A 27,500-nucleotide genomic window follows, 5' to 3' on the forward strand; every position below is an offset into this window, starting at 1 on the left:
GGTTTGGGAGTTTCAGCCCACCATATGGTTTAGATAGTTGTAGTGTTTTAAGTCTGATTCTTGGGCGCCTTCCTTGCCATATGAATTTGGAGATGAGTCTATCCCACTTATCAAATGTGGATTTGGGGATATCGATGGGTAGCATCTGGAACAGGTATAGAAGCCTAGGCAGCACATTCATGCGTACACTCTCAATACGGCCCAATAGAGACAGGGGAAGTGTTGACCAGCGGTCTAGATCTTTACTGATATTTTGGATTATGCTTTTGTAATTTGCATCACTTAGGTTTTCTAACAATGAGGGGATCTGAATGCCAAGATATTTAATACCATCCTTGGGCCATTTAAACTCACTCTGGATTTTGATAGTTTGTGGAATTCTACCTCCTATGTCCATAGCCATTGTTTTATCAACATTCACTTTATAACCCGAGAAGTATCCATAGTTGGAAATAAGATCTTTTAGGCGTGGGATTGTTGTTGCAGGTTCAGTTAGATAAAGAAGCACGTCATCTGCATACAATGATAATTTATGTTGTTCCTCATTTATTGTCAGTCCCTTTATGTTGTCGTCGTCTCTAATGAGCTGTGCCAGTGGTTCAATACTGATATCAAACAGCAGGGGCGACAAAGAGCACCCCTGCCTGCAACCCCGTTCTAGAGTAAATCGGTCCGACAGAAATCCATTCACTTTTACAGCAGCTTGTGGATTTGAATATAGTGTTTGAATCCATTTTATAAAATTGGGGCCAAATTTGAGTCGTTTTAGAGTTTGAAATAGGTATTGCCAAGATACTCGATCGAATGCCTTCTGGGCATCGAGGGATAATATCATTGCTTCTTCCTCCTTAACTTTAGGGTGAGTCATAATATTTAGTAATCTTCTTATGTTGTCCCCGTAGTATCTTCCCTTTATAAACCCGGTCTGATCGGGGTGGATAACTTGTGTGATAATTTTATTGACGCGTCTTGCTAGGATGGCTGTTAATATACGTAGGTCGGTGCATAAAAGTGAGATGGGTCTGTATGATTGGCATTGGGTGGGGTCCTTGCCCTCTTTATGTATTACTACTATTGTTGCGTCCCTCCATGAGGGGGCCGTGGTTCCAGATTGCAATGTATGGTGGTATGCATTTAGCAATAAGGGACATACTGTCTCTTTAAATGTTTTATAGAATTCATTACTAAACCCATCCGGTCCAGGACTTTTATTGTTTTTTAGTGTAGAGATCACTTCTTGTATTTCCCATTCTTCAATTGGTTCATCTAGTTCTTTTGCCATAGGTTCAGATAGCTCTTTTAGTTTGATGTCTTTCAGAAATGCTGTCAATTCATTATCATCTGTGCAGGTGTCCGTATTTTTGTAAAGAGATTTATAAAATTCTGCAAAAGACCTTGAGATTTCATCAGGTTTTGTGAGAGTCGAGTTATGAGTTTTTAATTTCTGTACTATATTCGATGATTGTTGTTTTTTTAGTCTTAGTGCTAATAATCTACTTGCTCTGTTTCCATTTTCATAATATTTTTGGTTGGTAAACCTTAAATTGCCCTCAATCTTTTCAGTGATTAGGCTATTTAGATCCCTGCGTGCTTGTTTGAGAGCATTAAGTAGATTGGAGGTTGGTGTTCTTTTATGCTGTTGTTCAAGCAGCCTTATTTTATCCTCTAATTCTCCTTGTTTTGCTTCTCTATTCTTTTTTTTCGCGCTCGCGTATGAGATAATGCGACCTCTAATGTATGCCTTAGCACAGTCCCATAGGATGAGAGGTGATATTTCAGGTGAGTCGTTAGTTTCTAGGTAATACTTTAGTTCAGTTGTTACAAATGTGATAAATTCCTCATCATTTAGAAGTGATGTATTTAATCTCCATTGTTTGGTTTTTGGCCTGTGACCTATGTTCCATGATAATGCAAGAGGTGCATGATCAGATAGAGTAATTGGTAAGATCTTTATGTCTTCTATCCTGTGTAGTTCTGCTTTGGGTGTAAAGAAATAATCAATTCTCGAATAAGATGAATGTCTGTGCGAGTAGAAAGTAAAATCTCTTCCTTTAGGGAATCTGCTTCTCCAGACGTCCACTAGGCCTGATTCTATCGACAAGTGTTTAAGCATTCTGCTCATTCTAGAAGTGGGAGTTTTGGAGGTAGGTTGTCTATCCATTAGCTGGGACATAACACAGTTGAAGTCTCCTCCCAACAGTAGGATACCGGAGCTGTGTTGTATTGCTGTGTTAATGACTGTGCTAATGAAGCCAGGCTCATCCTCATTTGGAGCATATATGTTCATGAGGGATACATGTATCCCATCTATAGATCCATTCACTAAAATGAATCTTCCCTCAATGTCCTTGTGGACCGTTGTTGGTGTAAAGTTAACCTGCCTATGTATCAATATAGCCACTCCTCTCTTTCTACCTGACTGATGTGATGAGTAGAACACGCTGTCTGCCCAGGATTTCTTTAGTTTCTCATGTTCCATATCCGACAGGTGGGTCTCCTGTAGGAATGCTATCTGACAGTTGGCTCTTTTTAGCTGATTAAGGATTTTCTTTCGTTTTATAGGATTGTGGAGGCCTTTAACGTTATAGCTTATAACCTTAAGTGATCCCATGGTTCAGAGTAAGAATTAGGGAGGATCTTAATTTTACCTGTAGGCATGGTGATGGCAAGGATAGGCACATGAATAGGAGAAGATTGTGAACTGCATGTAGTACAGTGTCTATGTGTGTGATTGTGTGAGTGTGGGTGTGTGGATATATGAGGGGTGGGTAGGAGGTGTGGGGGAGTTGGGGAGTACATATAAGGGAAAAAAACAAAATAATGCAAGAGAAAACAAAATACATAAACATACACGTTGCTCTTATTCTTCCGGTATGATCCCTGTGGAACAGTGGGATCTGAACATAGAAATAAAAATGAAAAATCCGGACACTCAACCGACATGAGTGTCTGGACAGACTGTTGGGACATGGTCCCAGGCTGCGAGTCTGAACAGGCAGCTGTGCGAACAACCTTTAAGAGGGTTCGCCTTTGCTTGGTTATAGTACCAAACAGAATAGCTAGGAGTAGTTTGTTAACATTTCAGGCTCCCGTCGAACCTTGAGGTAAAACAAAAGGAGGGTGAAAACCCCCTAACCTTAATTTCGACATTGTCGAATATATTTTACATTGTATATGTGCATATAAAGAAATAAGAGTAATAATAATGATGTCTAGAGGCAGAAATAAATAAAAGGATCGGAGAGAAGCATTAACGCAGTGGAAATTAAGAAACAAATAAAAACAGTCTCCTGGTCAGGTAATTTTAACTTCCCTGCCCCTTATGAATAAACAGATAGATTATTTCCCCCTTGGGGTAAGTTTTAAATTGAACTAACATATGTCCAGTCTCCTTCAACACTTGCATATAAACTGCTGTGAAGAACTACAATAACAACAAAGGGGTGGCATTGACGATGGTAATATATTTAAGCAGATATCGTCCCGTCAAAGTTGGTCTTGTAATGTCACTGAGACCCACTGGTCTGTGGCTGGGGGAGACCTACCCTGGACCTGTTGCCGGCATGACGTTCTTCTTAACGTAGTCCATCGCTTTGTCTGCATCTGTGAATTCCTTTTCTTCTCCGTTGTGTGTGATGCGGAGTCGGGCTGGAAACAGTATACCATACCGAATGCCCTGACGGTTGCGCAGCAGCTTCCTGACCTCCGTGAACGCAGCCCTGGCCCTGGCGACGTTGGCAGCATAATCCGGAAAGATGGCGATGGTCTGCCCGTTGACCCGGAGAGGAGCTCGGGTGCGCGCACAGCTCAGCACCTCGACGCAGTCCTGGTAGTAATGGAGTTTAGCAATGATGGCGCGTGGTTTCCCCTCCGGTCCCCTCGGAGCCAGGGTTCTGTGTGAACGATCCACAAGCACATCTCTATCCAATTGTAGCGCTTCCTTCAGTAGTTTCGAGACCGATGCAGTAGAGCATGATCCATTCGTCTCGGCCACCCCTAGTATTCTGATGTTGCATCTCCTCATTCTTCCCTCCATGTCGTCGCATCTCTCTCTGAGCCCGGTTACCTCTGCTTTCAAGCCCGTCACCGTAGTCCGCAGGTCCACCACCTCGTCCGACCACGTTGACAGGCCGCCCTCCACCTCCGTGATTGTAGCCTTTATTTGGTCAATCTCAGACTTAACCGCCGCCGTATTGTTAATGATTTCCGATCTTACTGCTTGAAGTTCACTTTTAATATAGTTGAAATCTTCGGCTAGTGCATTTTTAATCTCTGTCTTTATCACCTCGGCAATGTCGGATTTCAGCGAGAGAAGGATCTCTGTTTTCAGCGCTACAGCGTCCATCACTGGGCTGTCTGTCCGGGGCGGAACCGTCTGAGCCGGGGTAGCTGTGGGACTCGGCATCGCGGTGGCTTTTGGCCTAGTAGTGGACGGAGTGTACTTATATTTGCGCAGATTTGCAGCCATTGACCCCTAAATACACAGACTTTTGATTTTAGGAATATGTTAGAGACAGGTTTCCCAGTATTTTGTGATGTAGAAAGCTTATTAAATTAAATAAAACGAAAGTCCGACGGGAGCTCAAGCGAAACACGTTCTACTCCATTGCCCGCCCACCGGAAGCCCCCATATTTATTCATTTTTGATTGGACTTTGGGGGGGGGGGGGGGGTGGTGGTGGTGGTGTCACAATATGGCGGCAAACGCTAGGGGGCTATTATTTTAATATTTTATTTAGTATTCTATGGTAGCCTATTATTTTCATAAACTGACCGCTTCGAATTTCTCATATCAAAACATATCAAAACATAACAAAGTTCCAAAGTTCAGAGCTCTGCGATCTGGGAGCGCTCAGAGATGGGCGCTCTGACTGAAAACACGGTTTTGTCCGAGCGAACTGACCGTTCGTGCATTTACGAACATACCCGTAATAACACTGCTGACAGCTGATCAATACAAAAGACGCTGCAGCTGATGCGTTCGTTTCCAGGACATCACAAGAGGAGCAACATATTACAAAAAAGCGATCGTATTTTAGTTTGCAAACACATCGCAATGCTAACCTCAGAATGGCACTAGGGATAACATCCACAACAACACTTAACAGTAATACATTTATGTAATATACTGTAATGAACCTGCGAGGGGAGGGGACAATCGTAGCTGATTTCTCTAGGTTCGATTATTGGTAAGCGACAGAGAACTTTCAGGCCTGGTTTATTACGATCGCTTTTTTGAGATAGGTTGTTCCTGCTGTGATGTTCTGGTATGGTGGTATGGTATTAGCACTCATTTTAACTAAATTAAATAAGCTGTATTGAAAGGAAGCGAACGAAGCGAACGCAACAATTACAATGAGCCCACAAACTGAAACATATGTCACTCAAGCATAGCCTACAAGGAAAACACTCATAGAAGTTGGGCATTGGTCAACATGATGTTACAGATGGGATGAACCGGGGTTCTTTCTATCGTAGCATAGTATTGCAATTTCTGCACTGTACATGAACTGTCAAGATTCTTCTACAATGCAGCTTACCCAGACACATTGGAAACTATCAAAAGCTCTGCCTTTGCTAGATGAGTTTTTAGCTTCATCTTCTTGACACTCTCACTTTTATTTTTTGGGGCGCTGCGCTACGTGTGTCTGCAGTTTTGTTTTATTTATTTATTTATTGAATGTTTTCTGTCTGCCCTACTAAGCTGTTTGACAACAAAATTTCCCCATTGGGGACAATAAAGGTTTTCATTCATCATCACAGAGCCCGGCCAAGTTCAGAGCGCTCAGAGATGGGCACGTGTAGGGCTCTACGGCGCACTGCAACCAAACTAGCAGCTTTTTAGAAAAGGCTTCCCGCTCAGCCAATCACATTTCTACATGTCGTTCTATCAACCAATAGCAGCGGCCGTGGCTCGCATTAGGGCGGGACAGGCAGCCAGCAGGGTCGAACAGTCGACCGAAACACGGTTTGTCCGAGCGAACTGACCGTTCATCGTGTATCGACATTCAGCTATCGTGCATTTACGAATGTGCCCGTAATAACACAGCTGTTTTTCATGAGAAAAATACTTAATGCGCGAACGCCCCCCAAGAACACCTCAAAGCCCCCCTTTTTAAAATATCTGTTCCAGCGCCCCCCGATGTTGTCTGAACGCCCCCTGGGGGCGGTACCGCCCCCGTTGAGAAACAATGGTCTAGACTAGAGCAAGCTATAGAAACTGATTTCCTGTTGTAAGCACACAATGAAACCTGTTTTCTCTACTTTTTGCTCTTACAGGTGTTAGGGGTGGTAATGTAGGGTGGTAATGTAGGGTGTTAGGGGTGGTAATGTAGGGTGTTAGGGGGTAGAAGAGACAGGTCTTTAGTCTACAGAGGAAGACAGGAAGTGACTCTGCCGTCCTGACATGTCCAGAGCCATGTGTAGGACTGTCTCTGTCTGGCTCTGTGTTCCCTGTAGGACTCTGACCCTGGACGGACCACCAGCAGACTCGGTCACGTGACAGAGAGATCAGCTGACACCAGGTACACATCTCTCTCTCTCTCTCTCTCTCTCTCTCTCTCTCTCTCTCTCTCTCTCTCTGTTTGCTCTCTCTGTGTCTCTCTCTGTCTGTCTCTCTCTCTCTCTTTCTCTCTCTCTGTCTCTGTTTCTCTCTCTCTCTGTTGCCTCCTCCACACACACTCTACATATGTCCATCTCTTACCTATTATATCTGTGTCTCTCTCTCTCTCTTTCTCCCCCCCCCCTCTCCCTCTCCCTCTCTCTCTCTACAGGCCCTCCAGTTCTCTGTCCCAGGCATCCAGGAGGACCAGGGGTGTGTGTTCTGCCTCGGCCCCGTCCCAGGACCTGGGGACCCTGAAGGACTCTCAACCACCAGGGACACACTCCCTCAGAGCAGCTGTGTACCAGGTGACACAGACAGACAGACAGACAGGCAAGCAGACAGACAGACAGACAGACAGACAGACAGACAGACAGGCAGGTAGACAGACAGACAGGCAGGTAGACAGACAGACAGGCAAGCAGACAGACAGACAGACAGTCAGGCAGGCAGACAGATAGGCAAGCAGGCAGACAGGCAGGCAGACAGGCAGGCAGAAAGGCAGACAGGCAGATAGGCAGACAGACTGCTAAATACCAAAAATGTAAATGTAAATGTCAATGTAGGGTAATGTAGGGTCTTAGGGGTTGTAATGTAGGGTGTTAGTGGTAATGTAGGGTGTTAGGGGGTGGTAATGTAGGGTGTTAGGGGTGGTAATGTAGGGTGTTAGGGGTGGTAATGTAGGGTGTTAGGGGGTGGTAATGTAGGGTGTTAGGGGTTGTAATGTAGGGTGTTAGGGGGTGGTAATGTAGGGTGTTAGGGGGTGGTAATGTAGGGTGTTAGGGGTTGTAATGTAGGGTGTTAGGGGGTGGTAATGTAGGGTGTTAGTGGTAATGTAGGGTGTTAGTGGTAATGTAGGGTGTTAGGGGGTGGTAATGTAGGGTGTTAGGGGTGGTAATGTAGGGTGTTAGGGGTTGTAATGTAGGGTGTTAGGGGTGGTAATGTAGGGTGTTAGGGGTTGTAATGTAGGGTGTTAGGGGTGGTAATGTAGGGTGTTAGGGGGTGGTAATGTAGGGTGTTAGGGGTGGTAATGTAGGGTGTTAATGGAGGGTGTTAGGGGGTGTTGAAGTGCGTGTGTTGTGTTGACAATGACAGGAGTGGCTGAGGAAGAAGAAGGAGGTGTTAAAGGAAACGCTGCAACACAAGAAACAGCAGGAGAAACAGGAGGAGGAGAAGAGGACGAGCGTAAGAATGATATCACCACCTCTTCAACACCTGAACCATGGTAACACTGTTCAATGACACAAGACGTAAACAACCTATCGTGTGTGTGGGTGTGTGTGTGTAGGAGCAGGCCTTTAAGAAAGAAGGCGCCAAGGCCTCATACGACGCCTGGAGAGAGAAGAAGGGTGATGTCATCAGAGCTAAAGTCAGACAGCAGCAGGACGTTGTCAGGAAGAAGCAGAAAGAGACGGATGAGAAAGTGGAGAAGAAGGAATCAGCTAAAAAGGTGGATGCACGACTGACTGACGGTGTGATGTTGGTTGATGTTGTCTCAGTGGGGAAATGTAGACTATAGCAATTATACTATAGCAGAAACAATGTGTGTGTGTGTGTGTGTGTTTGCATGTGCGTGTGTGTGTGTGTGTGTGTGTGTGTTTCCAGTTGTTTGAGAAGTGGAAGGCAGAGCACGACGCCGTCCTCCGAGAGAAATACAGGAAGCAGAAAGAGGCTGAAAATAAACGACAGCGGAAGAATGAAGAGAAGGAGGAGGAGAGAAAGAAAGAGAGCAAGTCTGCTTTCTCTAGCTGGTGTGTAACAGCAGCAACTGACCAACTGCTCTCTCTCTCCCTCTCTCCCCCACTCTCCCCCCCCCCCCCCACTCTCTCTCCTTCTCTCTGTCTTTCTCTGTCTTTCTCCCCCTGAGACGGTTGGTCAAAGTTACCAATGAGAAAGACGTCAGTCTCCTCTTCCACAGTCCGTTTGATGCAACAGGAAACAGGAAACAGGATATGGATGAAGAACACAACCAACTGTGAATCGTGACGCCACTGTTTTCTCTCCTGTTGAAATGATCCAGGGACGAACGGAAGAAGGATATCGTCGAGGAGAAGGTGAAAACGGAGCGCAGGAAAGTGAGGGTAAAAGAGGAGGAGGATAAATATGAGAAAGAGGAGAGAGATCAGATGGCCTTGGAGATGTACGAGACGTGGATGGTACGTACACACCCCGTTGCCATAACAACTGCTCGTGTTGTAGTAACCACAGAGATGGATAGAGAACAGTTCTATAACAACTGTATCTATGGTAGAAACACTGCTAGCTCCGCCCCCATGATACCGCCCCCATGATACTTCCTGTAGGTCTGGAAGAATTGGATTGGCTGTAACGTGACGATGGTCACTCCGCCTTGCCATATTGCTTACTCACATCTACTGACATGCCTAGGGGTCAGGGGCTAGGGGTCAGAGGTTAGGGGATGGAGGTTAGGGGTCAGGGCATAGAGGTTAGAGGTCAGGGTGTGATTGGTCTGTTGTATGTCCCCACAGAGCAGGAAGGAGCGCCAGCAGAGACAACAGAGGAAAGAAAAACAGATACAGGCCATTCTACAGGAAGACCCGCCCCCTCCCTGGAGCCCACCCAATAAGACTGTGCCCTTTGGGAAATAAGCCAATAAGACTGTGTGCAGTAAGAGTCAGTAACACAAGCATAGCTGTTCTACCTGGCACACTCAGCTGTTGTACATGACAGACACTCAGCTGTTTTGAACAAGCCTATGTACTCATGTTGCCTGGCGACACTGTTTATATTTGACTGTTTGAGTGTTTGATCATGACTGAAGTGACTTTCACACTAATGAATGTTGTTGTTTACAATATGAATCTGATTATGTTTGAACCTGGGTGTGTGCTGTGGTGACCACAGTGTGGTCTCCTGGAAACGGGTTTGATTGAACGTGTGTGTGTGTGTGTGTGTGTGTGTGTGTGTACGTTGTGGTGACCACCACGTAGGACCGGGTGTAATAAGCACAACCAAGGTAGAAACAGACACCAACGACAGGGAGCAGTTCACTTTAAAATGTAATTTTAAAGTAAACACATTGATGTACCAATCACAGATTGCACCTTTGAAACTGATCTTTGGAGGGGGCAAGTCTTCCGGTCGAGGGTGAGGTCTTTGTCATCAGGGGAATGGACAGGGTTTCCAGCCTGTTCAACATATTTATTGTATTTTTGTAGTGAAATGTGTTTATTTATTCAAGCCAATGGTTTGTCATTCAACAGAACTCCTTAACCAGTACAGATTATCAATATAATCCTGAAACCAGCTGATTGGTTGATAATAAAGTGGTTGGCTAACACAGCTGTAGCTGATAGCAAGACATACTTCTGCAAACAGATCTTCAGTGTTTTATTGTTCACACATACACAGAAGTGTTCTTCTACTCCTGAGTGTATTCTATCAAACGTTCTGTTATTTCTTTGCTACCTTGGTGATCATTATTAGGATTGACCATTTGTTTCTAACTGCCTTCTAAATCAGTGAAGTTCTTATTCTGTTTTAAAGCCTAGTTCAAGTTTCATCTGATCTCCAATCGCAGCTCGGACTGTTGCACCAGAATGTCCAATCAGGGCCCTCTTTTCTTTATCAGCAGCCGGGTCTTCCAGGCAAACCCAGATGTGTTTCTGTTGACTGATGAGGCCAACCCAGATGTGTTTCTGTTGACTGATGAGGCCAACCCAGATGTGTTTCTGTTGACTGATGAGGGAACCAATATGGGTTCAGGGCAAGCACACTTCCCAATTTCCACAGAAGTTGTACCTCTGTAGTAGAGGTCGTACCTCTACTATTGTATCTGTAGTTGCCATTTGTCTCTGTTTTCAGTGCCATGCTGCAAAGGAGACTGGTCTCTGTCAGGTCCCATGAATGAATACATAAAGGGAATAATAATAATATTAATAATAATAATAATAATTATTATTATTATTATAGAGTGCCAGATGTGTGATAGATTCAACCATTAAATAGGAAATATTCTCATGTGGTTCTGGATTCAACCATTTCTTTTGTGTGTGCTGTCAACAATCGACCACCAGATGGCGCCATGCCCCGTGTTTCTGATATCTCGCTTGTTTCTGGTCTCTTATCAGTAGCTGTAATACTCAATGACGCCCGTATTTAATTCACGATAAACTCGATAAGCAGACATTGTCATCACATTACATACTGTTTTTAGGTTTAAATTGGCGACGATGTCCCCCATGGCTTCTGACCAAGAGCTGTAGCAGAGAGGACACTATCAGAATATTCCAGCATCACTGCCTGTCCTTTGCCCCTCACACACACACACACACACACACACACACACACACACACACACACACACACACACACACACACACACACACACACACACACACACACACACACACACACACACACAGACCTACTCCAGCCTTTCTCTGTCACAGACACACACATGATGGAGGGGTGGAGGGATGGAGGGGGGAATGGATGGAGGAGGGAGGGATGGAGAGACAGAGGGAAGGAGGGAGGGAGGGATGGAGGGATGGAGGAGGGATAGAGGTATGGAGATATCCCACGAGCGGCTTTGAACTCCTGCAGCTCAACAACAGACAGAGGATCTACATGTCTCTGAATACTCTGTATCAAAGGCGGGTTTCACAAAAACAGTAATAATAATAATCATCATCATAATAATAATTCATTAAAGACCCAAGGCCACTGTACAGACAAAAAGACCAAAACAAAAAGGGGATGAGAGGAGGAGGGGGAGGGGAAAGGAGAGGAGGGGAGTCTGTCTTTGTCTCATCTGCTAGCCTAGCCTGTTAGAACCTGAACCCTAATCTTGACTGACCCTAACCCTGACCATAACCCTGACCCTAACCAGGACCACAGCCATGTTTCAGTAACTCTTCTATTCTAAGAGTTCTGTTCTAAGAGTTCTGTTTCCTCTGGAGAGTCTGTGAACCGTGATGCTTTACAAACATGAGCACAGCTGTGTCCACACACACACACACACACACACACACACACACACACACACACACACACACACACACACACACAGGCGAATACACACATACACACACATACACACACACACACACACACACACACACACACACACACACATACACACACATACACAGAGCCCATTATCCTCTGTTTATACTGAGCACTAAGATGGTCACCCAGATAGCAACCTGATATCCATGGAGAAAAAGAAAAGGACTGTGTGTGTGTGTGTGTGTGTGTGTGTGTGTGTGTGTGTGTGTGTGTGTGTGTGTGAGTGTGTGTGTGTGTGTGTGTGTGTGTGTGAAACACTGTGTCACACTTTGGTTGTTGACATTGTATTCTGACTCTCATTGGAGGAACATGGTCTTAGTTCCTTCAGAGGCAGAGACACACAAACACACACACACACACACACACACACACAGCCAAAGTGTGACACGATGTTTCCGTTGTTCCTGAAACCAGAGACTCTCACTGCCTCGCCACGGTGGTGTATAACCCTCCTATCTCTCTTATCTTCACCAGGGGAGGCTGGGGGAGGCTGGGGGAGGTAGAACACCAGAGGAGGCTGGGGAAGGTAGATCACCAGGGGAGGCTGGGGGAGGCTGGGGAAGGCTGGGGAAGTAGAACACCAGAGGAGGCTGGGGAAGGTAGATCACCAGGGGAGGCTGGGGAAGGCTGGGGGAGGTAGAACACCAGGGGAGGCTGGGGGAGGTAGAACACCAGGGGAGGCTGGTGGAGACTGGTGGGGGTTGAGGAGGCTGGGGGAGGTAGAACACCAGGGGAGGCTGGGGGAGGTAGAACACCAGGGGAGGCTGGGGGAGGTAGAACACCAGGGGAGGCTGGTGGAGACTGGTGGAGGTTGAGGAGGCTGGGGGAGGTAGAACACCAGGGGAGACTGGGGGAGGTATAACACCAGGGGAGGCTGGGGGAGGTAGAACACCAGGGGAGGCTGGTTGAGGTAGAACACCAGGGGAGGCTGGGACACACACACGCATACACTCGCTCACATACACACACACACAGACATACACACACACGCACACATACACATACACACGCACGCGCATGCACACAGACACACACACACACTCAGACATACACACATGCACACAGACACACACACACACACACGCCGTCTGGAAAACAGCAACAGCCTCTGGGTAACGTTGCCATGGTAATCAGCTGTGAAATGTCACACACTCGCTCTCAGAACTGTTGATGCATTGGAGAGGAGAGGAGGGGAGAGGAGAGGGATGGAGAGGATGGGAGAGGAGAGGAGAGATGGGGAGGGGAGGGGGGAGAAGAGGAGATATGGGCAGGGGAGAAGAGGGGAGGGGAGAAGAGAGGAGACGACAGGAAAGGACAGGAGAGAGGAGGAGAGGAGAGATGGGTGGGGAGGGGAGAGAAGAGGAGAGGATAGTGGAGGAGAGGACAGGAGGGGAGGAAAGGAGGGGAGAGGAGAGATGGGGAGGGGAGAGGAGAGGAGATGGGGAGGGGAGGGGAGGAGGGGAGAGAAGAGGAGGAGAGGATAGTGGAGGAGAGGACAGGAGGGGAGGAGAGGAGAGGAGAGGAGAGGAGATGAGAGGGGAGGAGAGGAGAGGAGGAGAGGGGAGGGGAGAGGAGGAGGAGGGGGAGGAGAGGAGTGAGGAGGGGGAGGGGAGGGGGATGGTAATACCAGCGTTTGACCTCATTTTCACTTCAGAAACTTCAACTACGTTGTGTAAGAGTTACATGACCATGTTTGATTTGGTGTTTGGGGTGGCAACTCTGAACCCAACCCTAACCCTGTCCCTGACCCTGATCTTGACCCTAATCCTGACCCTAACTTTGACCTGACCCTGAAGCGCCTGGAACACCACTGGCACTCAGCCCTAAATTACTTCAGTGTGATTTTCCCTGTACTGGGCTACACCCCAAAAAGAACTGAGTAAAAGCATTTGCTATATGGTAAAGATTATCACCCTAAAATTAACCCTGGGTGTTGAGTGTATTGTCCCCAAACCTAACCCCAACCCTAGCCCACCACACAGATCCTGTTCTCTGGTATGCAGAAACCATCCGCCAGAATGGAATCATTTGGAGACTGGTTTCTGTGTGTGTGTGTGTGTGTGTGTGTGTGTGTGTGTGTGTGTGTGTGTGTTCTCTGTCAAAGGTTCAATGGCGTTCAGATGACTCATTCAACAGATTTATAAACTTTTCAGGACCACCATGAAAGGATTGCCAGTCAGGGCAGCTGGGGAGATGTGGGGGGGGGGCAACCACATGGATAGATAAGTGTGTGAGTGTGTGTGTGTGTGTGTGTGTGTGTGTGTTTCACCCTCTCTACAAAATCAACTTTCTCTTTGGCGTTTCCAGCAATCGGGTCACCGGTGTAAGAAGTGAGACAGTCCAGAGAGCCAGCTGTGTGTGTGTGAATGTGTGTGTGTGTGTGTGTGTGTGTGTGTGTGTGTGTGATTTGGCTAGCCAGGACCAGCGCACGACTCACAGTCTGAGCCCCACACACCCTAACACACACACACACACACACACACACACACACACACACACACACACACACACACACACACACACAGGGATATGTGTCCTTCTGTGTAAAACCTCTCTGTTTGTAGGGATATGTAGTCCTTCTGTGTGTAAAACATTTCTGACTGTAGGAATATGTAGTCCTTCTCTGTTCCCTTGCTGACATCAGAAGGGGACTGAATAAAAGTAACATAATGAACAAGTAAAAATTATTTGGGTACACACCGGACCACAGAAAAGTCAGATAGAATGAATAAGAGTTACATCACAAATGATATCTAAAAGAAACACGTTGTCTACAAAAAAGAAACAACAACAACAACAATAATAATAATAATAATAATAATAATAATAATAATAGATTAAAACATGTTTGACTGTTTGTGACTGTGCACCAATGAGCTTGCACATGGCTGTGTAACCATGACTACAGGCGGCTCCTCTATCAGAGCAGGTAGCTCCAGCATCAACATTATAACCACTAGTTTATGACAATAGAGTTATATTAACGCTATAACATGTTATTATATAGAATTATATAACATATCATTATATTAATATATTGGCTGTATTCACATATGAGATGAATGACTCTGCTAGTCAGTCAGTCAGTCAGTCAGTCAGTTCGGTAGGTAAGTAATTAGTTAGGTAGGTAGGTAGTTAGTAATTTATGTAGTTAGCTTCGTATCTAATTACCTAACTATAAATAGAATAATAGAAATAGAGTTATTAGAGAGAGAGACTTACTATTATTATTAGTAGTAGTATTATCTTGTGGGTGTCATTTGTGGTCTCTTCGATTATGTATGTATTAGTCGATTGCATATAATAATTATATTATCATAATAATTATTATAATAATAACAATTATTATTGTTATTGTTATTATATTATTATTATTATTATTATTATTATTATTATTATTATTATTATTATTATTATTGCTATTGCTATATTTAAGCAGCACGACCGTCATTAGGCTACTTGTGTAAACTCTCCTCTACAGTGTTTAGTTCAGGCTGGTTTATGCCCTTTTCTTCCCCATATTCCTACATTGAATTCCATGTTGTACTTTATCCGTTATTAATAATAATAAATCCGATCATCAGTGTCAGTTGACATTTCGGCTAAAGGTAAAAAAAAAAAAAAATCATCCATCCAGTCACGGTCATCTAGATTAGGATGGTTGTAATGTTACATTCTGTCAGAACATCTACCCGCCAACCGAGGCTTCACGTTCATGCGTGCGCCGAACATAATTGTAACGTGTGGAATAAGCCTATGAATGATTTTAATATTTTATAAAGGAATTGTATGTAATGTAATCGTATATAATAAATATGTAATAAAATAAATAGGTCCTACTCGTAGCCTAAATTGAGTGCGACATTTAGTATGCAGAATATGCAGAACACGTGACCTCTCCTTTGGGCAAGGGTGCGTAAGGGAGCGCTTTACAAAAACATAAAAACACCGTGGGTCATAAATAGAGGGTTATAAAACTACCGAATGCCGCGCGTGACTATTCAGTCCTACGGCGCTGTCACGACACCGGACAGAGCCACTTCACGGCCCGTTAGTCCTCGTGCGTAAAGGTATTGCGCTCGAATAGCCTTCCAATTTAACGGTCCACTGCGCACGGAGCAGCCTCCCCTCATCCTCTCTGCTCACGGATTGGCCAGGTAGGCTGTCTCGTATCCTTCGTCATTGGTAATGGTATGTCACTCAACATTCGCCCCGAAATTCACTATGAATATTGGACGGGTGCGCGCAGGCGGACTTGGCTGACGGTCAGGAGAAGCGAAGCGAGGAGGCGCGGCAGGTGCGCACGGAGGGACAGGACACGGACACCCCGAACTCTGCCTTCATCTGAGAACCTGGGGTCGACACGGAGAGAGGATGTTTGAAATGCATATGTTTGGATATGACCCATAGATAAAAGAGAAGAGAGAAGACAAGACGGAGAGAGGGGGGAGAGACAGAGACTGCGAGAGAGAGAGAGAGAGAGAGAGAGAGAGAGGCACCAAGAATGTTTTGCGCCAAATTGAAAGAGTTAAAGATCTCTGGAGAATGTCCGTTCTCCGGTCTGGCTGCGGCTCGCAGCGCCGAGCCCCGGGACCTGGAGGGACAGACAGCCGACGGATCTCTACCCGTCTCTACCGACGTGTGTGCGGATCTACCCGTCTCTACCGACGTGTGTGCGGATCTACCCGTCTCTACCGACGTGTGTGCGCCTGCGGATCTACCCCGGGAGGTGTGTGTGAAGGTGTCGCCTCTGAGGAAGACCAGCAGGACCAAAGTTAATCTGCATTCGTTAGGTGACAGCATCCGAAAACTGGCCTGTCCGGAGGTGAGAAAAGCCCTCACTATAGTAGATACTGTGTGTGTGTGTGTGTGTGTGTGTGTGTGTGTGTGTGTGTGTTTATGTACATTATATACTATAACACACGCACGCACACACTTTATAGTATGTATACAGTGCTGCTTGAAAGTATGTGAATTATAGATTTTACAGATTATATATTTTTTTTAACCATGATTTTTTTTTTTTAATCAGAACCAGTGTTTTTTATCTGACATAACAGGTTTACAGTTAGGTCCATATATATTTGGACACAGACAGAATTTGTGTTATTTTAACTGTTTACCAAAACATCTTCAAGTTACAGTTCTATAGTGAATATGGGCTTAAAGTGCAGACTCTCAGCTTTAGGGTAAGGGTATTCACATCCAAATTGAAGGAAGGGTTTAGGAATTACAGCTCTTTAATATGTAGCTCCCTCTTTTTCAAGGGACCAAAAGTAATTGGACAACTGACTCAAAGGCTGTTTCATGGGCCAGTGTGGGCTATTCCTTCATTATTTCTTTATCAATTAAGCTGGTAAAAGGTCTGAGTTGATTCCGAGTCTGGCATTTGCATTTGGAAGCTGTTGCTGTATACACACAACATGCAGTCAACGGAGCTCTCAATGCAAGTGAAACAGACCATCCTTAGGCTGCAAAAAAGAGAAAGAAAATCCATCAGAGAGATAGCGGGAACATTAATAGTGGCCAAATTAACAGTTTGGTACATTCTGAGAAAAAAAGAACGCACTGGTGAGCTCGGCACCACAAAAACGTCTGGACGTCCATGGAAGACAAGAGTGGTGGATGATCACAAGATCCTTTACATGGTAAAGAAAAACCCCTTCACAACATCCAGCCAAGTGAAGAACAGTCTCCAGGAGGTAGGCATATATCATTATCCAAGTGTACCATAAAGGAAATACTTCACACAAGCAAATACAGAGGGTTCACCACAAGGTGCATAAACCTAAAGAATAGAAAGGCCAGATTAGACTTTGCCAAAAAACATCTAAAAAAAGCCTGCCCTGTTCTGGAACAGCATTCTTTGGACAGATGAAACTAAGATCAACCTGTACCAGAATGATGGGAAGAAAAAAGTATGGAGAAGGCTTGGAACGGCTTGTGATCCGACGCATACCACATCATCTGTAAAAAAAACGTGGAGGCAGTGTGATGACATGGGCATGCATGGCTTTCAATGGCACTGGGTCACTAGTGTTTATTGATGATGTGATGGAAGACAGAAGCAGACAGATGAATTCTGAAGTGTTTAGGGATATTCTGTCTGCTCAGATTCAGACAAATTCAGCAAAGTTGATTGGATGGTGCTTCACAATACAATACAGATGACCCAAAACATACTGTGTAAGCAACCCAGGAGTTTTTTAAGGCAAAGAAGTGGAATATTCTGCAATGGCCAGAGTCAATCACCTGATCTCAACCCAATCAAGCATGCATTTCACTTGCTGAAGACAAAACTAATGGCAGAAAGACCCACGAACAAACAACAACTGAAGACAGCTGCAGTAAAGGCCTGGCAAAGCATCACAAAGGAGGAAACCCAGCATTTGGTAATGTCCATGGGTTCCAGACTTCAGGCAGTCATTGCCTGCAAAGGATTCTCGACAAAGTATTAAAAATGAAAATGTTATTTATGATTATGTTAATTTGTCCAATTACTTTTGAGCTCCTGAAAATAGGGGACTGTGTATAAAAATGGTTGCAATTCCTAAACGTTTCATACAATATTTTTGTTCAACCTCATGAATTCAAGCTGAAAGTCTGCACTTCAATTACATCTCGATTGTTTCATTTCAAATCCATTGTGGTGGCATAGAGAGCCCAAATTATGGAAATTGTGTCACTGTCCAAATATTTCTGGACCTAACTGTATATTTACCAACTCCATATGTTGGTTTAGAGGGAATCATGCGTGTAGTAGGAAAACTAAATCATAAAGAAATAAGTGCAGGTGCAAAAATAAGTGAACCTCTTCAGTCAGTGGCTCCTCCATTAGCAGCCATAACTTGTAAATGAGTAAACATCTCATATAGCCACTAATCAGTCTCTGACATCTGTTTTGAGATATGTTTGCCTCCTTACAGAAGTGAGCCAATTGAGTGAGGTTTGAGGGGTGCTTCAGGTCCCGTCACAGCATCTCAATTGGAGTTAGGTCAGAACTTTGACTTGGCCAATCCAAAACACACATCTTCTTCATCCTGAGCCATTCTTTGGTAGATTTGTTTGAATTTGTCTTGTTGAAAGCCCCATTTTCAGCCCAGATTTAGCTCCTTGACTGATGGCTTGATGCTCTGTTCAAAAATCTCTTGGTATACTTCAAAATTCATGGATCCCTTAATAATGTGGAGTCGGCCAGGTCCAGAGGAGGAAAAGTAGCCCCAGATCATGACATTCCCACCACTATGCTTGACGGTTGGGATATGGTTCTTTGACAGTGTTGGGTTTTCGCCAAACATAGTGGATTTGATTGTGACCAAAAAGACTCTGTCCAGAGAATGGACTTCCAGAAACCTTCAGGCATGTCCAAATGGTCTCCGGCAAAGTTAAGAAGGGTTTGGTTATTTTTTGACAGCAGAGGCTTCTTCCTAGCAACCCTCCCACGAATGCCATTTTGATTCAGTGTTCTTCTTATTGTTGAAGCATGCACAGTTAGCTGAGATGCAGCAAGGGAGGTCTGCAAATCTCTAAATGTTATGTTTGGGTTGGTCTTTACATGATTTGTTATATTTCCACTTCTAGGCCGAGTTGCTGTCATGTTAAATGCTCTCCATTTGTAAATTATTTGCCTCACAGTGGACTAATGGAGTTCAAATCTTATATAGTCTTCCGCAGACTAATGTGCTCTCCCTAACCTCTTCCTGATGTCCTCTGAGATCACATTTCCTCTTGGCATGGTGTGTTTTGCATTCACCTGTATGAATAACACAAAACTGATCAGGTTTCTTATCTCTATTTCGTGACGTTAGAATTATAAGGTTCTATCTAAATTTTTGGTCAAAATTGAGTTTTTTTTACATAATCTGATCCATTAGGTGTTTATTAATGCCTGTGTGGTGTTATTTTTAAAATGTTGAAATGTTTTAGTTAGTAATTCATAAAATACAAAGGTTCCATCTCATAAAACATAATGGAATGTAAAAACGTTGACGCTCATTATCTCTGAACTACCCTAAACGGAGATAGAACCTTATCATTCTAAACTCACGATTTATCAGTCCCACCCGAACTCTGATTCTACTGACCTACTTGGGGTTCACTTATTTTTGCACCTGCACTACCGTCATTTCTTTATAATTGAGTTTTCCTACTACACGCATGATTCCCTCTAAACCAACGTATGGAATCTATAATTGGAAATCTATAATTGCACAAGGGGTTCACATACTTTCAAGCAGCTTTGTAATTATATTATTATTATTATTATTATTATTATTATTATTATTATTATATACTATAACACACACACACACACACACACACACACACATATATATATATTATATACTATAACACACACACATATATATGTGTGTACATATATACAGTATATACAGTATGTGTGTGTGTGTGTGTTATAGTATATCATGTATACAGTGTGACAGGGTCTGGTGAAAAAGTCCTCAAGTTGGGCGAGGTCCTTATTTTTAATATAATGTTATTATGAAAGTACAGATTGTAAGATTTCAAATGATGTGTCATACACTGAAATCAGAAAATAGTTGAAGAAGATATAAATGTTGGTTCACCTCAAACCAAATACCAAAGAAACTCGTTCTGACACATGCAAAACACACACAAAACAGCTGCTAGTAGCTATCGGCTAACCCCTAAAACAGACCGCAAGCGTCAACCTCAGCAGCGTGTGTGTGTGGTGGAACTGCTGCGGCTCTCACTGTTGCGGCTTCCACACTGGCTGTCTTCTGTGGCTCTGACTGCGGAGCAAAGCCCTGTCTTTGTACATTGAGTTTTGCTTGCAACATGTGTGGCACATGGAAAAAATAGGCAAGAGTCTGAATATCTAGATTGCATGCCGTGGCAGCCAGCGTGAGAATCGCTTGAGACTTGCACCTCACGCAAGGCGGCTCTAACCTGTTAACATGGGCTGTATGGCTGCTCTAACCTGTTAACATGGGCTGTATGGCTGCTCTAACCTGTTAACATGGGCGCTGTATGGCTGCACTAACCTGTTAACATGGGCTGTATGTCTGCTCTAACCTGTTAACATGGGCGCTGTATGGCTGCTCTAACCTGTTAACATGGGCGCTGTATGGCTGCTCTAACCTGTTAACATGGGCGCTGTATGGCTGCACTAACCTGTTAACATGGGCTGTATGTCTGCTCTAACCTGTTAACATGGGCGCTGTATGGCTGCTCTAACCTGTTAACATGGGCGCTGTATGGCTGCTCTAACCTGTTAACATGGGCGCTGTATGGCTGCTCTAACCTGTTAACATGGGCGCTGTATGGCTGCTCTAACCTGTTAACATGGGCGCTGTATGGCTGCTCTAACCTGTTAACATGGGCGCTGTATGGCTGCTCTAACCTGTTAACATGGGCTGTATGGCTGCTCTAACCTGTTAACATGGGCGCTGTATGGCTGCTCTAACCTGTTAACATGGGCGCTGTATGGCTGCTCTAACCTGTTAACATGGGCGCTGTATGGCTGCTCTAACCCGTTAACATGGGCGCTGTATGGCTGCTCTAACCTGTTAACATGGGCGCCGAAATCAAACGCACCTTTGCTGCTGAGGTTGACGCTTGCGGTGTATTTTCACCGTAACTGCATGTTTAGCACATCACAACATGCTGATAGAACATCAACATGCTAAAAACACATAAATACACATAATTGGATTAGATCTATGGCAGACGATACAGTGCATCCAATTCACAAATTATATTTAGTGATCCTAAAACTGTTGGTTGCTATATCGAGTGGGCTCTTCAATACTTTTATTTTCATTCATTTTGGTTATTTGCATGACTTGTGCGTGTGTGTGTGTGTGTGTGTGTGTGTGTGTGTGTGAATGTGTATGTGTGTATGTGTGTATGTGTGTGTGTGTGTGTGTGTGTGTGTGTGTGTGTATTAATAATCAGTCATCTTCTGGACTGTTTGCAGTTTTCCAGACTTCACTCTGCCCTCCTGCGAGTGATGGGCTCACCTGGCAGGGAATGGTAAGATGACTTCTACAGGACCTATACAACCACACCATCATCATCATCATCATCATCATCATAATACTACTACTACTACTACTACTACTACTACTACTACTACTACTACTACTACTACTACTACTACTACTACTACTACTACTAATAATAATAATACTAATAATAATACTACTACTACTACTACTACTAATAATAATAATATAAACTAGTCATTAAAACTGGTGGTGTGGTGGTGATTCGTAAGTGATGGATCAACCAGCCAGGGGGGTATTCCATCAATTTATCAAAAATAAGTCTGGATTTTACTTTAGTGACGTTGATGGAATACCCCCTAGGTGTGTGTGTGTGTGTGTTGTTTATAACAGTAATGTTGTTTGTAGCAGTGTTTATAACAGTGTGTGTGGCCCCAGCCCCAGTGTGTTCAAAACAGTGTATAACAGTGTTTATAACAGTGTGTCCGTCCGCAGCCCTAGCGTGTGTGAAACAGACGTCTTAGACAGGAGTGTTGATGGACCAGAGGTCCTTCTGGACATGATGAAGGATTTCTCCCTCAGAGCAGGTTGGTGTTAAATAACCCTAACCCTAACCAACCCTGCACTGTGTCTGTTATATGGGTAGTGTATGTGTATATGTATATAGAGAGAAGCTATAGATATATAGATATATATACACAGTTAAAGTCGGAGGTTTACCCACACTTAGATTGAAGTCTAAACTAAGTGTATGTAATGTACCTCTAATTGACTCAAATGATGTCAATTACCTCTAATTGACTAAAATGATGTCAATTAGCTTATCAGAAGCTTCAAAAGCCATGACATCATTTTACTTGGAATTCCCAAGCTGTTTAAAGGCGCAGTAAACTTAGTGTATGTAAACAATTCCCCTGGAATTATAAATGAAATAATCTGTCTGTAAACAATTGTTGGAAAAATGACTTGTAAGTAGATGTCCTAACCGACTTGCCAAAAACTATAGTTTGTTAACATGAAATTTGTGGAGTGGTTAAAAAATGTGTTTCAATAACTTCAACCTACGGTAAGTGTATGTAAATGTCCGACTTTAACTGTATGTGTGCGTGTGTGTTCCAGGTAAGGACATAGACTGCCTGCGCGTGTCTCTGGGAGAGGAACTCTTCCTCTCTTGTTTCGAGGAGGACGGGCACCTCCTGAGGGTGGTGGGCGGGTCCTTGCAGGACTTCCTGAACAGCTTCAACGTGCTGCTGAAGCATAGCGCCCCACCCCCGGCCCCTCCCCCTGCCCCCCCCTGTGTAAACCAGGCCTCAGTGCTGTGTTTGGACAAGGCGCCAGGCCTGCTGAGTGTCTGTGTCTACGACCCCCCCCCTGCCACCCACCTCTTCTTCCCTGGAATCGTCTCTGCTGCTGCCCGTCTCCTCTACCACCTGGAGGTGGATGTGTTGACGGACCCCCACAACGACCGGACGGACCCCCCCACCCCCCAGGACCCCCCCACCGCCCAGGAGCCCCCTTGCCTGCAGTACACAGCGGTGGTGAAGGGCCCCCTGCGGAACCTGAGCCCCAGCCCCCTGCCCGCCAGCCCGGCCCCCAGTGTCCCCACCTCCCTCTTCTCCTCCATCTTCCCCTTCCACCTGCTCCTGGACCGGAACCTGGGCCTGCTGCAGGTGGGGGCGGGTCTGAGGAAGAGGCTGGGGGGGGGCAGGACGTTTCAGGAACACTTCATCATCGTCGCCCCTCAGGTCCGATGCTCCTTCCTGGACATCCTCACCAGACTCAACACCCAGTTCCTCCTCCGGATCAGAACCTCAGGACCAGCGTCCTCCGAGGCAGACCACACAGGGAAGGTCAGTACATGTTCCCTCCATAGACAGTGTGTGAGACAGTGATGGGTGGACTTCAGACCCTCTAAAGTGTGTGTGTGGGTGGGGGGGGGGGATTATTGATAGCTCTAAATTGTATGGACCTCCAGTAGTGCGAATCCCGAAGATCGCGTCGCGTGTAAAAACCGCTTGCAAGTAAAAATATTTTTGGTTCGTTATGAGACTATGACGGAACAAATAGACTATGGTGGGCTGCCACAGTCTAGGTAATTAATGGGAAACAGAAACACTTATAGATTAAGTATGCATAGAAGACCCTCGCTGTTCCTCACAGTCATCATTGCATCATTGCATCATTGCATCATTGCATCATTGCATCATTGACGTCATTGACCACTGAATTTCGTTGTCTGGTACTCTGTAATGACAATAAAGTTGAATCTAATCTAATCTAATCTAACATGTATTTAACTATTGAAGGGAAGAGGTTGAACTACACTAAAGCTCCCCTTGAAACAAATACAGTTTGTCAAACTGACTTTGAAAAAGTAGTTCAGTACATAGAACTACTTCACCAACACATGACAGTCAGTTACTTGGCAAGGCAAGTTTATTTGTATAGCACATTTCATACAACAGGGGCAATTCAAAGTTTATATACAGTTTTTTTTTTTTTTAAATGACAAGAATATATATAGAGAGAAATTAAACAGATAGTAAGTAAGTAGTAAGTAACGTTTATTTATATAGCACAAAATGTACAACGACAAGAGCCGCCCAAAGTGCTTAACAGATAAAATATAAAGAGAAAAACAAGATAAAAGAGATAAAATACAGATTAAAGAAAACTGATCAAATAGAAAAATACACTAAGAGCAAGGTGCAGTACAGATAAAAGTGCAAAGAGTGCAGTGTCGGGAAGGCAGGCTCACCTCAGGTCAAAGGCCAGGGAGAAAATATGTGTTTTGGCTAGTTTTTTAAAAGCCTCAATGCTCTCGGCGGCTCTGATGTGGAGGGGGAGACTATTCCAGAGCCTAGGGGCGGCCTTAGAGAAGGCTCTGTCCCCTCTATTTTTTAATTTAACATAGATTAAGATAAGCATTTAACAAGATAATAGACAATGAATAAAGATAGATACAAGTGTTATGTCTCTCAGAGAGATAAACCTCTGCACCTTGTATAAGTATCCTACCACGTTGCAGGATTAAGGTAGCAGATTATTAGAGGTAGTGGCTGCACGTATGAATATTTAAAGACGTTAGCTCCGACCTTGATATTTTTTGATTATTACTGCATCTGTATTCAATCTCTATCCTTCCTGATACGGCATGTGAGATTGCAGGTACTGCATCTGAGATCGCGGTATAAAATGACACGTTTCAAACAAATTCAGCCTATATTTACAGTGAATTCACAGCACTTGGATTATGAACCATTCAGCATGTTTCAGCCTAAACTCATAACTGCTGCAGATATAAGAAGTAAATAGATAAAACGTTTAATAAGATAATAGTTAATGGATGAAAAGACATAGATAGAAGTGTTAGTGTTAATCATAACGGCTAGTTTTAAATATTTAAAATATGTTTGATTTCTTCAGGGAGTTTGTTCCAGGAGCATGCGGCAGAGAGAGTGAAAGCTGCTGCACCGTGTTTTGTTTTCACTCTTGGAATGATTAGCTGATTAGTCTCAGCGGTCCTTAGGGGCCTTGCTGGAATATAGGGTGGGTGGAGATCTGATATGTATTTTGGTCCAAGACCATTTTGTGATTTGTATGCAATTACGGTAAGAGTACTTTGAATTCAGTTCTCTGAGAGACTTGTAGCCAGTGTAGGGATCTCAGGGTTGGTGTAATGTGTTCAAACTTCTTCGTTTTTGTTAGGACCCTAGCAGCAGCGTTTTGGATGAGCTGCAATTTACGAACAGCTCCTTTAGACAGCTCCTTTACTAGGGGGGTAACGGTACACAAAAATGTCGGTTTGGTTCGAATATCTGTACTGATACACCCCTATCAGTTATTGAAAGATGACCAGTCCATGTGACAGAGGGCTTGCGACTGAAAAGCTCTGAAATCACTGGGGCATTGGAGCTACGTAGGGAGACTGTAGGCAGTGATGAAATAGTAGAGAAATGTAAGTTCAAGGGCTGGAATAATAGTTTAATTCAAATGATTTATTTTATTTTATTTTGGAAAAATGTGAGTAGTGACAGTAGCTGACTACACCACTACGTACATGGCAAAACAGTAGTTAACTTCTGGTAGTATTTTAATTTAGTTTAACTACTACCATCAAGCTACTGCAAAATGCAGTTAACCTGATAGTTGAACTACATGTAATGGAACTACTCCCCAAAACTGTCAGTCAGGCTGTGAAACGATTCCTATATATGGTGAAACACTAACCCAGCTGAAATAGTCATGGGAAATACTGAGCTGAAATAATCATCTCTCCCCATCTCTCATCGCTCTCTCTCTCTCTCTCTCTCTCTCTCTCTCTCTCTCTCTCTCTCTCTCTCTGTCCCTCTCTCTCTCCCTCTCTCTCTCTCTCTCTCTCTCTCTGTCCCCCTCTCTCTCTCTCTCCCTCTCTCTCACTCTCTCTCTCTCCCTCTCTCTCTCTCTCTCTCTCTCTCTCTGTCCCTCTCTCTCTCTCTGTCCCTCTCTCTCTCTCTCTGTCCCTCTCTCTCTCTCTCCCTCTCTCTCTCTCTCTCTCTCTCTCTCTCTCTGTCCCTCTCTCTCTCTCTCTGTCCCCCTCTCTCTCTCCCTTTCTCTCTCTCTCTCTCTCTCTCCCTCTCTCTCTCTCTCTCTGTCCCTCTCTCTCTCCCTCTCTCTCTCTCTGTCCCCCCCTCTCTCTCTCTCTCTCTCTCTCTCTCTCTCTCTCTCTGTCCCTCTCTTCTCCAGCTAATGGATCTGAAAGGTCAGATGATCTATGTTCCGGAGTCAAACGCCATCTTGTTCCTGGGGTCGCCGTGCGTGGGGACTCTGGACGAGCTGATTGGTGGAGGGCTGTATCTGTCCGACATCCCGGTCCACAACGCCCTGAGAGACGTGGTTCTGGTCGGGGAGCAGGCAAAGGCCCAGGATGGCCTGAAGAAACGCCTGGGCAAGGCCAAGGTACCGCTGCACTCTGCACTCTGCCCTCTGCCCTCTGACCTCTGACCTCTGACCAGAAAACAAGGGGATCATTCCTTGTTATGTGTCATTGCTAGGGACCAAGTCTAAAAATAAATGAAACACTATCGCTCCACGCCGCTCACACACTATCGTTCAACGCTGATGAGCTATTAAAAACCCAGAAAAAAAAACCTTCTTTCCCAAGACTGCACCAACACAGAGTCCTGTTTGACTGTGTGTGTGTGTGTTTATATGTGTGTGTGCGTGTGCGTGTGTGTGTGTGTGTGTGTGTGTGTGTGCGTACCCGTGTGCGTGCCTGTGTATGTGTGAGTGTGTGTCTGCCCGTGTATGTGTGAGTGTGTGCGTGTGTAGTAATAATAGACGTGTATATATAACAGGCGGCCCTGGAGGAGGTCCACCTGGCGTTGGAGGAGGAGAAGAGGAAGACGGTGGAGCTGCTGTTCTCGATCTTCCCGGGGCCGGTTGCCGTGGCACTGTGGCAGGGCCAGCCAGTGGCGGCCCGCAGGGTGGACCATGTGACCATGCTGTTCTCTGACCTGGTGGGCTTCACGGCCGTGTGCTCCGGGTGCACACCCATGGAGGTGGTCACCATGCTCAACCAGCTCTACACACGCTTCGACCACCACTGTGGCGAGCTGGACGTCTACAAGGTAGGCGGGGGGGGGGGGGGGTGTCTGTGTGTCTGTGTGTGTGTGTGTGTGTGTGTGTCAGTGGCGTAGGGGACGGGCCCGCAAGCGACGCATCGCGGGGGGGCCCCCAGCCTCTAGGGGGCCCCCTAACATTGGACATAATTTACCCATGGAACTATGGGTTGGGAGTATTGTTCCGCACGGACAGTTAAGTGCGTGGTACCCGAGTTGTTTATTCAGTTACTGCTTGAGTGTGTTGTTGACAATCGTTCATGTCCTTCATTAAACGTTT

At 44.9% G+C, this 27,500-nt stretch overlaps 3 protein-coding genes across 3 annotated transcripts in view; all 3 read left to right on the top strand.

Moving 5' to 3' along the window:
• map9 (microtubule-associated protein 9) overlaps nucleotides 1–9,304 on the top strand; it is a gene marked incomplete at its 5' end in the record, with an annotated part of 15,260 nt that extends 5,956 nt beyond the window's left edge. Inside the window, 7 exons of the mRNA XM_080534667.1 lie at nucleotides 6,459–6,523; nucleotides 6,773–6,908; nucleotides 7,696–7,785; nucleotides 7,889–8,050; nucleotides 8,206–8,351; nucleotides 8,621–8,756; nucleotides 9,090–9,304. Coding sequence (XP_080390793.1) covers nucleotides 6,459–6,523; nucleotides 6,773–6,908; nucleotides 7,696–7,785; nucleotides 7,889–8,050; nucleotides 8,206–8,351; nucleotides 8,621–8,756; nucleotides 9,090–9,209 — 855 coding nt within the window. The 3' untranslated portion in view covers nucleotides 9,210–9,304. The remainder of the gene's footprint in view (nucleotides 1–6,458; nucleotides 6,524–6,772; nucleotides 6,909–7,695; nucleotides 7,786–7,888; nucleotides 8,051–8,205; nucleotides 8,352–8,620; nucleotides 8,757–9,089) is intronic.
• The window catches only part of LOC308161191 (histone H3.2), a gene marked incomplete at its 3' end in the record, with an annotated part of 320,132 nt that overhangs the window by 87,581 nt on the left and 205,051 nt on the right, over nucleotides 1–27,500 (top strand). The window lies entirely within an intron of this gene.
• gucy1a1 (guanylate cyclase 1 soluble subunit alpha 1) overlaps nucleotides 16,136–27,500 on the top strand; it is a gene marked incomplete at both ends in the record, with an annotated part of 27,591 nt that continues 16,226 nt past the window's right edge. Inside the window, 6 exons of the mRNA XM_080534668.1 lie at nucleotides 16,136–16,456; nucleotides 21,593–21,648; nucleotides 22,116–22,207; nucleotides 22,740–23,470; nucleotides 26,346–26,558; nucleotides 26,957–27,229. Coding sequence (XP_080390794.1) covers nucleotides 16,136–16,456; nucleotides 21,593–21,648; nucleotides 22,116–22,207; nucleotides 22,740–23,470; nucleotides 26,346–26,558; nucleotides 26,957–27,229 — 1,686 coding nt within the window. The remainder of the gene's footprint in view (nucleotides 16,457–21,592; nucleotides 21,649–22,115; nucleotides 22,208–22,739; nucleotides 23,471–26,345; nucleotides 26,559–26,956; nucleotides 27,230–27,500) is intronic.

This window comes from Nansenia antarctica, assembly GCF_963989245.1.
Source record: "Nansenia antarctica genome assembly, chromosome: 6".
NCBI lineage: Eukaryota > Metazoa > Chordata > Actinopteri > Argentiniformes > Microstomatidae > Nansenia > Nansenia antarctica.